Raw genomic sequence first — 14,818 nt, forward strand, 5'->3', positions numbered from 1 at the left:
GAAACAAATATAATCATCCAATCAAAACATATAAAAAAAATATCCAAAAATTTCAATTAAAAATTTTCAAAAGCTAAATTATTTTTAAAAAATTTTAAATTTTGAAAAATGAAAATAAAATACCAAATAAAATAGTTGTTAAATTAGATTAGATTTCAAAATATATTGCTATTATCTAGATATTAATATTAATTTTAAAATTAAAAAAAATATAACCATCCAAGCAAAATATAGAAAAATAAAGAAAAAAATCCAAAAATTTCTAAAAGATAAAAAAGAATGCTAAAAAAATAGAGCTTTAATTTACATCTTTTTGCTTCAGAAATATATATATATCTCATGCAAGATTTCTCCACACTACCTCATACCTACCAAAATTGTACAACAACCTAAATAAGCGTGCATATAGTATAATCATGAGAGTTGCTGATTTCCATGGCGTTTTTTCCTTTTTGGCCTTAGTTTTCTCCTCTGCCATTGCATTTGACCCTGCTCCTCTCCAGGGCTTCTCTGTTGCAACAAATGACTTAAAGTTTGGCGGTAATTTATGCTAATTTTCGTTTTTTTCCTTTCAAGATTAAACCCTAATGCAAAATATTATGAATATGGAAATTAGTAATTTTAGGGATATATTAGTTATTATGTATTATTATTCCTAATCCTAATATTAGTAGCTTATTCAAACACTATAAATGATCACTGAGAATCCTTTTTCCACTACAATCAGTTTACTCTTCTCTTCAGATTGTTTCTCTCTTTTCGCTTCTTCTATTCCCTTTTCTTCTAAATCCCTGATTTTAATCATAGTAGGAAAATACTTTCAATCGATGAGAATGCAGACCCATTATCCGCCAATTACGGAGATGTGCCTCTGCACAAGCTACAATCGATGGAGGAACGGGATCTAAGTCGGTGGACCAAAGTGAAAGACCTAACCGGAGTGTTGAAAGGCAAAGAGGTGTTGATTAGAGGCCGGGTTGAGACAATCCGTGTAACGAAGGATGTGGTGCTTGTCGTGGTTAGACAGAGGGGTTTTACAGTCCAGTGTGTGATTACTGTTCAACCTGGATTTGTTAGCGACCAGATGGTTGTTTTTGTGGCTAGCCTTAGCCCGGAATCCATTATTGATGTTTAAGGTTTTGTTTCCGTTCTGTCGTCTGTCCCTATAAAGGGAACGACTCAGAAGGTTGAGGTTCAAGTGAGGAAATTGTATTGTATCAGTCGGGCAATGCTGACTCTTCCAATTAATATTGATGTTGCTAGCAGGAGCGAGAAAGAAATTGAGGAAGCTAGATGTTTGAATTATAGAGTCCTGGACGTGCGAGCACTTGCTAACCAGGGAATTTTCCATATTCAGAGTGAAGTTGTCTTTATATTCACGCAGTTCTTAAGATCAGAAAATTTTGATGAAATCCACCCCTAAATTTGGTATCAGGCACTAGTGAAGATGGTCCTGCTGTATTAGAGCTGACTACAAAGGCCAACCAGCATGCTTGGCTCAGGCACCTCAACTTCACAAGCAAATGGCAATCTGTGGTGATAAAGAACGTGTTTTTAGGGTCGGTCCTGTTTTCAGAGCAGAGGACTCTTACACCCATAGGCATCTAAGTTTGTGGGTCTTAATGTTGAAATGGAGATTTAAAAACACTATTTTGAGGTAATGGGTATTGTTGATCGGTTATTTGTCATGATTTTTGACTATTTGAATGAGAATTGCAAGGAGGAACTTGAGGTTGTTCAGCGGCAGTATCCATTTGAAACTCTGAAGTACCTACGAAATACACTACGATTGAGGTATGAAGAAGGGATCCAGATGCTTAAGGAAGCAGGAGCGAAGATTGATCCTTATAAGAAATTGAATACTGTAGTAGAGAGAAAACTTGGCCAGCTAATTTTGGAGAAGTATGGAACCGAATTCTACATGCTTCATCGCTGTCCTTTAGCTGCCAGGTCATTCTACACCATGCCTTGCTATGATGATGCAAAGTACAGTAACTCATTTGATGCCTTCATTCGAGGGGAGAAAATAATTTCAGGAGCTCAGTTGTCGGAAGAAAGTGCAAAGACCTGTGGAATTGATGTCAGTACAATATCCACATACATTGATTCTTTCAGGTATGGAGTGCCTCCACATGTGGGTTTAGTGCAGGGTTAGAGCGGGTGGTTATGCAATTCTGTGGTTTGAATGATATTCGGAAAGCATCACTTTTCCCTCGTGACCCACATAGGCTTGCCCCATGATATGATAAATGGAATGGTTTCTGAGCAAATTTGAAAGACTTCTGATATTATAATTCACTACACTTCATAGGAAGAGGAAGAGGTTCGTAGAGAGCACAACTGGGCTTTTGTTCAGTAGTGTATTTCCCTTGTGCATCACTCTCTATTTTATATCTGATAGAGATAGTTTTAGCTTTATTATGTTAATTCTAATTGGTTTATAATTTTAACTGCTGGCCATTGTTGATTGTTTGTGATGGATGGGATCTTGGTTTATGTTATTATTTGTTTTTAGACTTTTAGTGAAGGAGTCTGTGAACTCTAACTCTCCCATTATTCATATATTCCAGTTTCAATTTAATTAATGTCAAGTGCCAAATTACTATTGAAATTTACTCAATCTGCGTTTAATTACACTGCTTTGGATTCCAATCCTTTTTTTCTTTTCTTTTCTTTTTTTTTTTTTTTTAATTTAAAACATTGCAATTGATAGAAGGTTAGGCAAAGAGCGGAGGAAAGCGATGCATGGATCCGAAGGGTTTCAAATTGGAGAACATTTTATCTACTTGTTTGATAGAAGTAAAATTGAAATACAAAAATTATTTATTAATTATTAGAATGATTCAGTTGAAATTTAACTAAAGTAGACGAGAATTTTTCTTCTTAATTAATATGATATTTCTTGTATATATTTGTACTTATATGTATGTAAATATAGATTGATTCTTTCAGGTGTGGAGTGTCTTCACACGGTGAGTTTGAAGCGGGGGCTAGAGTGGATGGTTGCAATTCTCTGGTTTGAAACTCCATAGCAGGGTCTCATCCTTTTATCTTCAATAAGATCAAAATTCTTCTCTTCGAAGTTGAGGTCCAAATCCATTCATAAGCCCCTGAACTTTAAATTGTTAGTATTAAACATATATGTCAAACAAGCTAGTTGTTTTATTATCTTCTGACATGGATGTGGAGCATGTGTTGCTATTGTGGTGCCCAACTGCCAAAATCCAAATATGAAAAGAAGAAACCAGAGCATGAGACTGCTTCGACATTAATGGTGAAGGGAGCGATTGGTCTTTTAGATTTTGTCAAGAGAAGCTCGCACAAGAACATATAAAGCAGGATGGTTGGAATCCGATGTCACTAATGATCAGTCCAAAATTAATTGCTTGCATTGTGACATAAAAAGTTATAGTTGACTAGCAGCCTTCATTTGGAAAATCTAATTATCTTTTTAACTACTATAATGTCAATAATTATCTATACCAATCTTATCTTTTTAACTGCTCTAACGACTTTGGTACAACACCTAATTAATACCTACCAATCATTTGGCTTAATCTAAACTAATTAATTACGACTTAATTAGTGTGAGTATTTATTCATAAGAGTTGAATTATCACATATTTATTTATTTTTATATGCTATACAATTATTTTATATTTTGATAATTTCCTATACACAGCTGGCAAATGCACCTCTTGTCTAACACATCGCTCCGCGGCTACTGGCGGCCATGACAGTAATAACTTTATGTAATTAGGGCAGTATTTAAGTAATATTCCTTTTAAACGATGGTAACTTAAGATTTTAAATTCTTAATTTTATATAAAAAAAAAAAAAAAAGTTAACTTGAAAGTGAAATCCATTTGGCTAAGGATAAATATAAAGTTGCTAAAAATAGTAATAAGAAAAAAAAAAAAAACACAAAAAAGTCCATAGTCAGTAAATTCAACAAAAGACTGATGTATAGTTTGCTTAAAATTTCATCATAGGATATCTCACACTTAAATTTCAGTTAGAACAGTTGATTAGTCAGAGTCATCCTACTCTAATAATGCATCAATTTTTCTCTCCACTCTAACTACCTCTAATCCAACTTTTATTTTTCTTTTGGTTATTTCTTGCAAAGCTAATGTTTTAAATCATCATGTTCCAGATTCAACGCTCCTTTCTTTCTTTCATTCAAAAAAATACTTATTTAAAGTGACTTATAGCTCATTCTGTAAACCAAATCAATGAAAATAATTTTTTAAAAATATTTATTCATACTTTATCATTTTTTTTCTCGCGATTAAAAATATTTCGTTTCAATAAAAATTTTATTTTTATTGGGCTGTTCCACGGACTTGGTCTAAAAGGTTTCCTATTCTTAAAGAGTCCCTCTATCGGTCGTCATTGACTTTCCTTTAAATGAGTTGTTGATATAATTTGTAATGCATTTAGAAAATTGGAATTGCATTAAAAAAATGTGTTTGAATGATCGCAAAACTGCCTATTATAAACATGAACATTTTATGTTAGTATGAACAATTAAAATTAAAGAATTCTACTTATATATATTTTTTAAACTGCCGCCCCCTTTTCTCTCTCCCTTTTGCCATTAAAATTTTCTTCCATTCTCTACATTGAAAGACAAAATCAAGTATGCAGATACATTGAGGAGCTAATTCTTGTCTCTTGTGACAGCCCCTCCTCATATTTTTAGTATATTTTTAATTTTATTATAAATTTTTATGTTTTTTATTAAATAAATTACAGGTCTTCATGAGAGAGGTCATGTGTAATATTTGTATTGATTTGAAGTTTTGTAACGAAATACTAATATAATCTTTAAAAAAAAAATTAAAGAATTCTCTATAGTATAATTTTACTGAAATTTTACAAATTTATAAAGCTAATTAGTACAAAGAAAAATATAGAATACAAATTAGTGAAGCAAAATTTTCCCCATATACAATCAACAAAATGTTTTGGAAGACCAGTCTATTATTATCCAGTGACTGTAAATAGAAGATTCCTGAATATATATAATTAAAAAGCCTGAATTAAAAATAAGAAGCATTTCTTTGCAAAATCATAACAATTTTGTAACTCAAATAAGTGTTTCTAATGAAATTAAACCTGCGATTCTAATTCTTCCAAAATACTGATTCATACACTTCTAGAACGATGATTATAAAAGAAAAGGCAATAGAAAAATTAAGCCATTAACCACTACTTGGTAGTTGGTAATTGCCGTCATCATCACTCTATATCTGATCAATATAGGATCGATGACTTTGAATACTTCAGAGACTTCCTCCTATAAATACCTACGTATTCAACCTATATTTCTCACACCTAGCACTTAAGAATAACAAGCGACAGAAGCCTCTTACTTTCACAGAAAGCTATAAAAAATAAAAATGAAAGGCACCATTTTTCTTTTCTCTTTCACTGTCTTGGCATTGGCTTTCTCATTTGCCTCTGCCTACGACCCTAGCCCTCTCCAGGACTTCTGCGTAGCCATCGAAGAACCCAAGAATGCTAGTAATATAAGCTTCCTTTCAGTTTTCCACTTTCTTTATGTTTATTATATGTATATATAATTTAAGCATGGATTATATTAACATTTCTGTAATATTATTGCAGTCTTCGTGAATGGCAAGTTCTGCAAAAACCCAAAACTTGTAGAAGCAAATGATTTCTCCTTTTCGGGTCTAAACATTCCAAGAAATACAAAAAATGGAGTGGGATCAAATGTAACTCTCGTTAATGTAGACCTATTAAAAGGTCTCAACACACTTGGTATTTCTTTAGCTCGTCTTGATTTCGCACCATATGGCGGCTTAAACCCTCCCCATATCCATCCTCGTGCGACAGAGATTCTTGTCGTCCTCAAAGGCACTCTTTATGTTGGCTTTGTCACATCAAACCCAAGTCGTCTTTTCGCTAAAGTATTATACCCAGGAGATGTTTTTGTTTTTCCAATCGGTTTGATTCATTTTCAGTTGAATGTGGCAAAGACTGAAGCAGTTGCGTTTGCTGGGTTGAGCAGCCAAAATCCTGGTGTTATTACTATAGCTAATGCAACTTTTGGGTCTGACCCTCCTATTAATCCTGATGTTCTTGCTAAGGCTTTCCAATTGGACAAGGGCGTTGTTGCTTATCTTCAGAAGCTGTTTGGTGGTAGCAACTAATTAACGACATCTATATGTACATGCATGCATAAAACAGTCATTTAAAAGAATAAATATATATAGTGTTGTTTGACAATAATTTTACGCTGTTTATTTTTTTCTGTATTTCCAAAGTTGCATGTAATACTTTGATAATAATAAAAAGGAAATTGCTTTCTTTTGCGATTTAATTTTTTTTTATTTGTGTGGACAGTATATATCTCATTTTGTGCTTAGTAGTTAATTAGTTTAATGGTATTGAGATCGTTTGTATAATTGGACGAATTAAGAAAAAGAATGGAACTCTTTTGTTCGGATTTTGCATCAATTTGTTGTTGATAGTTAACGGTTGTTGTGCGGTGCCCACTCAGTGGGACCCACATTTGAATTAAATAATAATAAAAAAAATTCTTTGGTAGGTGATCTATTTTTCGGTGGTTTCTTTGGTAGGTGATCTATTTTTCGGTGGTTTCTTCGGTAGGTGATCTGTATTTCGGTGGACGCGCGATTAACGCGTCTACCTCTGGAGATGCCACTGGAGCTTCAACACAACAAGCATAGCAAAAGAAAAAGAAAGATTTAGAGAGTTTCCGTTTTAGAAAGGGTTCTAAAACAAGGGTAGAGAAAATAGTGAAGATAATTTGGGGTGTTTTTGGAAAACACTTTTGAGCGCCACTATTTTGTATTACTCTCTTTGTAAGCTTACTATTTTTAATAGTGGAAGAAATATTCGATTTTTGTCCCGTGAATATAGCCCTAAACAGTTAAAGGGTGAGCCACGTAAATATCTGTGTGTCATATTTCTATTTTTTCGCTGTGTTATTATTCTCGTAATTTTATTGCCGAGACTTAACAAGTGGTATCAGAGCCGAAGGTTTCAATAGATCCAGCCAGGCAAATAGCGGTACTAGATCCGTGGATATATTTTGAAAATAAATATACCACGACGACTAGAAAATTACAACGTGTCCATTGGTATAGTCCGTTCGGAAAGAGGTTGCAGAATCGACTTAGTGATGAATAGTAAACTAGTAACTCAAAGTTGATTGTGAACAGTACTATTGGCGAGCCCATCACTATTCACGCATAGTACTATTTACGTGTATAGTTACTATTCACGCATACAGTTACTATTCACGTGTACAGGTACTATTCAGGCATGCTTTCACTATTCACGTATAATACTATTTACGTATACGGTTTCTGTTGGTGATAATACTCTGCATAAGTCAAAAATGGACGACAGAACAACAAGCACAATGGTTAGACTCAACTCATCAAACTATGCAGTATGGAAGATATTAATGGAAGATCTTCTATGCTGCAAAAATCTTTTTGAAATGATTGAGTTGAAAGGGGTCAGACCAACGTCAATAAATGAGAGCGATTGGAAGTCGATTAACAGAAAAGTAGTCGCAACCATCAGGCAGTCTGTTGAAATGAGCGTCATAAATCATATCGCTCGTGAGAAAGATGCCTATTCAATCTGGAAGAAGTTGGAGGACATGTACGAGCGGAAGAATGCCCAGAACAAAGCCTTTTTTAATTAGAAAGCTTGTAAATCTAAAGTACAGAGATGGCGAAAGTACTTCAGATCACTTGGGCAAATTTCAAGAAATATTGAACCAACTGACGATGTCAAAAATAGTGTTTGACGACCAGGTGCAGGCACTATTCTTATTGAGTTCCTTGCCGGATAGTTGGGAGACGCTGACTGTTATTCTCAGTAATGTGTCAGAGGGGAATCTAACCTTAACCATAGTTAAGGAAAGTATTCTGAATGAAGATACCAGACGTAAGGAGAATGGCACGAGTAGCAACTCAGATGCACTCGTTACAGTTACAGAAAGAAAGGGGAGAAGCAAAACCAAATACCCCTAAAATCCAGACAAACGTGACAGTTCACGAAGAAGATCGAAGTCAAGAAAAGGTGTCACTTGTTATCATTGTGGCAAGCCCGGTCACATCCAAAGGCATTGCAGAAAATGGAAGAAGGAACGAGCCAAAGAAAATGATGAGGAAAAAGACGATACGGAGGTGGCTTCAGTAGCTATTGATGTTGACACACTTGGTGATGATAGTGCGCTGATTTCTCGTGCTTGTCTCAGTGAGTGTTCCACTAATCAACAATCTCTTTGGATTATTGACTCTGCATGTTCTTATCATATTTCTTCAAAGAAGGAATATTTTTCATCACTTACCCTCGGAGATTACGGCCATGTCAAGACTTTGAATGGCACATATATGAAAAATTATGGCATTGGAACAGTATGCATCAAAACCAATGCTGGTTATGATCTCTGGTTGGAAGATGTGAGATACACTCCTACGGCAAACTTCAATCTGATCTCAGTTCATTGTCTTGATGAATTGGGCTATGCAAATCTGTTTGTCAACAGAACGTGGAAGCTTTCCAAAGGTAACTTGGTGTTCGGTAGAGGAAGAAAGTTCAACACTCTCTATTACACCCAGGCCAAAGTTTGCACAGGAGTGGTGAATGCAGTTGAAGATTCATCTGCTGAGTTGTGGCACCAACGACTTGGTCATTTGAGTGAGAAAGGAATGGAGACTCTCACCAAGAAGAAAATGCTATCTTTGAAAGGTTTGCCTTTAAAAATATGCACTGATTGTTTGTCTAGTAAACAACATAGAGTTTTCTTTCAAAAGATCCCCTTCTCCTTCTAGAAAGCCTGGTATTCTAGAATTGGTACACACTGATGTTTGCTCAATGGGTGACAAATCCTTGAGTGGTTGCTCATATTACGTAAGCTTTATTGATGACCATTCTAGAAAGGTGTGGGCTTTACCAATAAAGTCAAAAGACCAGGTGCTGGATATGTTTAAAGTCTTTCATGTTAGTGTGGAAAGACAAACGGGAAGAAAGTTGAAATGTGTTAGAGCTAATAATGGTGGTGAGTACAGAGGACCATTTGAGAGGTATTGCTCAGAACACGACATCAGACTTCAGAAGACAGTTCCCAAAACTCCACAACAGAATGAAGTTGCAGAGAGAATGAACAGGACCATTGTTGAAAGGGTTAAATGTATGCTCTATCATGCTAAACTTCCAAAAACCTTTTGGGCTGAAGCAATGAATACTGCAGTTTACTTGATCAACCTTTCACCTTCAACCTCCCTCAACGGAGATGTACCAAAAAAGGTGTGGTCAGGGAAAAATATTTCTTATCATCATCTTAGAATATTTGACTGCAGGGCTTTTGTTCATGTTCCAAAAGATGAAAGATCCAAGCTTGATTCGAAGTCAAAACAGTGTATCTTCTTGGGATATGGAAATGATGATTTTGGGTACAGATTATGGGATCCAGTTAAAAAGAAGCTCATCAGAAGCACAAAACAGTCTTTTTTTTTTTTTTGAAAACGCATAAAACAATCATTTAAAACAATAAATATATATAGTGTTGTTTGACAATAATTTTACGCTGTTTATTTTTTTCTGTATTTCCAAAGTTGCATGTAATACTTTGATAATAATAAAAAGGAAATTGCTTTCTTTTGCGATTTATTATTTTTTTATTTGTGTGGACAATATATATCTCATTTTGTGCTTAGTAGTTAATTAGTTTAATGGTATTGAGATCGTTTGTATAGTTGGACGAATTAAGAAAAAGAATGGAACTCTTTTGTTCGGATTTTGCTACAATTTGTTGTTGATAGTTAACGGTTGTTGTGCGGTGCCCACTCAGTGGGACCCACATTTGAAATAAATAAATAAATAAAATTCTTTGGTAAGTGATCTGTTTTTCGGTGGTTTCTTCAGTAAGTGATATGTATTTCGGTGGACGCGTGATTAACGCGTCCACCTCTCCTATAAATAGGAGATGGCACTGGAGCTTCAACACAACAAGCATAGCAAAAGAAAAAGAAAGATTTAGAGAGTTTCCGTTTTAGAAAGGGTTCTAAAATGAGGGTAGAGAAAATAGTGAAGATAATTTGGGGTGTTTTTGGAAAACCCTTGTGAGCGCCACTATTTTGTATTACTCTCTTTGTAAGCCTACTATTTTTAATGGTGGAAGAAATATTCGGTTTTTGTCCCGTAGACGTAGCCCTAAACAGTTAAAGGGTGAACCACGTAAATATTTGTGTGTCATATTTCTATTTTTTCACTGTATTATTATTCTCGTAATTTTATTGTCGGGACCTAACAACAGTGTCTACACATTTTTCATATTTCCATATTTTAGGAATTATTGAATGCAATTGCTATTGTTTTATAAGAAAAAGATTTACATATTCGCAGTATATGCATCTACCTATACATCAAATCAATTACAAACGATGTTTTAGTTTAAACAAGAGTATTTATGATTATACACGGAAAAAAAATATAAAAATCAGTAACATTTTTTTTTTAAAAAAAATTATTAATATAATGTATGAGACCACCCATACATATTTTAAAATTTTTTATTTCTCTATTTTTATAACTATAAATATTTTGTTTTTATGTTTATTGTCCATTACTTCTAAACTATATATATATATATATATATATTATTAGGATCAGTTTCCAAATTGGAATCATTCATTATATACGTAATTGATTGATTAAATTATTACAAGAATTTCTAAACTGAGTCATGCTTTCTCTCCCTGCGGTTCAACTCTATTATTGAGGGGTTCAACATTTGAAATTGCAAAAAATCATTGAACTCGTCTTAGATTGGAGATCACTGCGGCATGGCTTACCAACCAAAACCACTTCTCTCTCTCTTTTCTAACAATGTTATTTGTATTATTCAACTAAGACAAAATAAATTAAGTTTATAAATTAAAAAATAGATATAATAGTAAGTATAAATATGGTAAAAGAGATGCGGAGAATAACCCTTGCTGTTGCTGCTTGGATTCAACATTAATTAAATTAATATGATATGTATATTATTGACTTGGTATTAAAGCCAGGCTACAGATAATATTATCATTTATGCATAAATATATATAGTTAATTAAGGAGTGGGAGAGCAATAAAAGCGTCATGCTGCTAGACGAAGCAGTGAAGTGCTGCACCCCAGATAATAAAAGACCAAAATACCACCTTCTTTAATTTTACAATTTGAGATTTAATTTTTTTTTTATTAATCTTTAGTTCAAAGTTCAAACTGTCAACAAATTTCATTTTTTATTATTAGTGTATATTCGGTCGTATAAGACCTTGTCAGTACTTAATAATTTGCGGAGTTGTTCAAAAGTTGGGAGCTTACCCAAGAAATTAAAGGGAAAAAAATAAAAAAAACATGTGGTAATTAGCAATCTAGGAGCTTAAAATTGGAAGTAATACTAATGCCACTTGCAGTGAGGGATAAGACTTACCGGTCAACCAAAGACTTATCCAACACTATACATATATTATATGCTAACAAAGTAGCTGCTTGATTAACAATATAAACACAAAATTTTTTTTGTCATTAGCAAAGTTTGAAGGATAATTTCAGTTGTCAAACATCTTTGATTAACCAAATTGAAAAAAGTACAAATATTTAATAATTTCAAGAATTTATTAACCTAATTTAGGAAGGAACAAATTTATTTCTAATTCATTAATCATAATTTTAAACAATAAGTATTTATCTTTCTTTCAAATGTTATCATAAAAAAAAAATTAAATCTTCTATTGTAAAATAATCAAAATTATTTTTTAATACAATCAATTGTTTATTTAAAAACTAAATATTGAGATTATATTCACAAAACAAACAATAGTCATGTCATGTTTGTATAAGCATTGAAAATTCCAAATTCATTTATCATTTCTAACCCAGTACTCATCCATGTGAAATGTCTATAGAAAATTCCATGTATCATTATTATCATTAAAGAAAATTTTGATCCTTCTTTACCATTGATTTATAAACACAAACCTAATTTAAGGTATCATTCATCCAAGTTGCAGTAGGTAAAGATACCTTTATTATACTAGGAGGAGATCTTCACTTATTGCAATTTGGTGAATGATACTTTAATTTAGGTTTGTGTTTATAAATTAATAATATTTTTTTTAAGAAGTAAATCAAGGATATCGTTATACTAAATGATGTATGTTTCGGTGAAAAAATATTTTGAGCAAATAAATATTTTTAGTCAAGCTATTAATTAATCAGATGGATTTTTAATAAAACACTATTTTTTTTGAGCATTTTTTGCTCTCTAATTGTCACATCTCATATTTACACTAAAACTATTTTAATGAAAAAGCCTTTACAATTTTTGTTTATAGAAAACACCACTCGATTTGGTGGTTTTAATGCAAAATAAAAATTATTTAATGCACTGATCATTTTTTCCTGCCTTCAATTAATTTTTATTTTTGTTAAAATTAATCAGAGGAGAACTGACATATTAAATTGCTCATGGCAAAATTTTCATGTCACTGAATATTGATTGCTTGTAGAATAGGATAACAAGCTGTATTTGATTCATTAAAAATGACCAGTTCCACGCACCTGCAGTCTGCAGATGCCAGTGACGTAAAAATAAAATAAACATAAATTTGTCAACCAAGTTTTATTTATATAGGGAGAAGAATGATTCATGCAGGAAGAAATTATAAAGGATAATATCAATAATGATTCTAACACTAACAATAATAATACTAATAAGAAAAAAAGAAGATAACACTTACCAAAGTTTAGCTATAAATACTGATCCATTAATGCAAGATTTCTCACACCTTGAATTCAAAACAAGAAAGCTAGACAAAATGAAAGATAATCATTCTTCCCTTGTTGTATTATCTTTCACATTACTCTTGGGTTTATTAGCTAATAATTCGCCGTTTGTCTCTGCTTATGACCCAAGCCCTCTTCAAGATTTCTGTGTAGCCATTGATGAGCCGAAAAATGCTGTGTTTGTCAATGGAAAATTCTGCAAAGACCCAAACCTTGTTGTAGCAGATGATTTCTCTTTTTCAGGACTGAATACTCCAAGAAATACAGGAAATAAGGTCGGGTCAAATGTAACTCTGTTGAATGTTGACAGAATACCCGGTTTGAATACTCTTGGAATTTCTCTGGCTCGAATTGACTATGCACCAAATGGTGGATTAAACCCTCCACATACTCATCCTCGAGCTACGGAGATTCTTGTAGTTGTTGAAGGCACTCTTTACGTTGGCTTTTTTACATCAAACCCTAATCGACTCATTAGTAAAGTACTATACCCAGGAGATGTTTTTGTTTTTCCGATTGGTTTGATTCATTTTCAGATGAATATTGCAAAGACAAATGCAGTGGCTTTTGCTGGATTGAGCAGCCAAAATCCTGGTGTTATTACTATAGCTAATGCACTTTTCGGACCTAAACCACCTATTAATCCTGATGTTCTTACCAGGGCCTTCCAGTTGGACAAGAATGTTGTTGGTTATCTTCAGAAACAGTTTGGGGGTAGTTAGCTATGATCCTGTTGTTTGATTGCGTGTGTTTTTCTTTTTCTTTTTCTTTTTTTTTTTTTTTTTTTTGGTATTATGATTATGGGTGTTTTAATGTTTTGCTTGAATAATTGCTCTAAGCAATTGAATTTGGTTAAATGAATTGAGTCTTCTATCTTTTCTTTTAATTACTTTTATTTGGGATACTGAAGATGGTATGAAATATTATTGCAGTTGGTCAGTTTATATGTAGACTTGTCTGAATTTCTCCAACAAAAAAAAAAAAAAAAAAAAGAAAAGAAAAATAGTTTGAATAGCATAAATCTTGCAAAATAGCCAAAATAAGCTGTTAGGTGAGAAAATTACTTGACTTTTACTTGGTCTGTTAGACATGATAAAAGTCAAAATTGTTCTGAAAAATAGCTCTTTAGAGCTAGTTGAGACAATTTAAATTTTTAAAAATTTATTCACGAGCTTACATTTTTATTTTCATTTCATTTTTTAACGTAAATAAGGAATTTAATATTTTCAATTTCATAACCTTAATATAATAAAGCTATTAAATTCTAAATATAAATTAATAAAATAATACGTTTAAAATAAATTTTATAATTGACTTAAACATAATAGTTTCTTCAGAATAAGAAATTTTTTTGTGAAATAAATTAATTCCAAATAATATGTTTGCTAGAAACATACATAAACGGAGACTTTAGATTAATGAATTTCTATGAATAAAAAAAAATAAATCTGATTCAGAAATATCAAAATTAACAGAATTATAATTCCACATATGTTAAGAGATAATATAAACACAGCTGTCACAAATTTAAGGTAACAATATTTTTATAATATTAATTAGTACTAATTAACTCAGTGATCATGCGATAAAATGTCACGTCTTTAAATTAAGTTTGAGGTCTATTAAACAAATACTAAAGAAACAAAACAAATCAAGAAATTTTTAGGCAGTTCAGCAACATGTACTTCTATGGAGCTTCCTTTGTTTTTACAGACTCAGAAATAGCTGGTAATAAGATCTTCATATTGTACATAAGCCACAATATCAACAAGAAAGAAAATTATGCACTAAAATGGAAATGAAATGATTTATTATAGTTCCCTTGTCATTTCAGTTAAACCAGTCTTTAATGTACAATAATTCAGTGTAATACAAAATGCAGATTTGCATCTAATAATATTTTTCCTCAACAAAAATTTTGTTGTTTCTCATTTTAGTTGTGGAAGTGTTGAGAGCTGAACAATACAGAGTACA

The 14,818-nt window shown here is 32.5% G+C and overlaps 1 protein-coding gene and 2 pseudogenes across 1 annotated transcript; all 3 read left to right on the forward strand.

Moving 5' to 3' along the window:
* The first annotated feature begins 787 nt into the window (after window positions 1-787).
* On the forward strand, window positions 788-2,634 carry LOC119370241 (aspartate--tRNA ligase 2, cytoplasmic pseudogene; annotated as a pseudogene).
* A 2,691-nt stretch (window positions 2,635-5,325) lies between these two features.
* LOC105647785 (germin-like protein subfamily 1 member 13) lies at window positions 5,326-6,349 on the forward strand. The gene is made up of 2 exons (XM_012234011.4): window positions 5,326-5,529; window positions 5,632-6,349. The coding sequence occupies exons 1-2, from the start codon at window positions 5,406-5,408 to the stop codon at window positions 6,177-6,179; spliced, it is 672 nt and encodes a 223-aa protein (XP_012089401.3). The 5' UTR covers window positions 5,326-5,405; the 3' UTR covers window positions 6,180-6,349.
* Window positions 6,350-12,847: 6,498 nt separating this feature from the next.
* Window positions 12,848-13,724, forward strand: LOC110010893 (germin-like protein subfamily 1 member 13 pseudogene; annotated as a pseudogene).
* Window positions 13,725-14,818: the final 1,094 nt, after the last annotated feature.

The sequence above is a fragment of the Jatropha curcas genome, chromosome 2 (genome assembly GCF_041381405.1).
Source record: "Jatropha curcas cultivar XTBG-Jc1 chromosome 2, XTBG_Jcur_1.0, whole genome shotgun sequence".
Classification (NCBI taxonomy): domain Eukaryota; kingdom Viridiplantae; phylum Streptophyta; class Magnoliopsida; order Malpighiales; family Euphorbiaceae; genus Jatropha; species Jatropha curcas.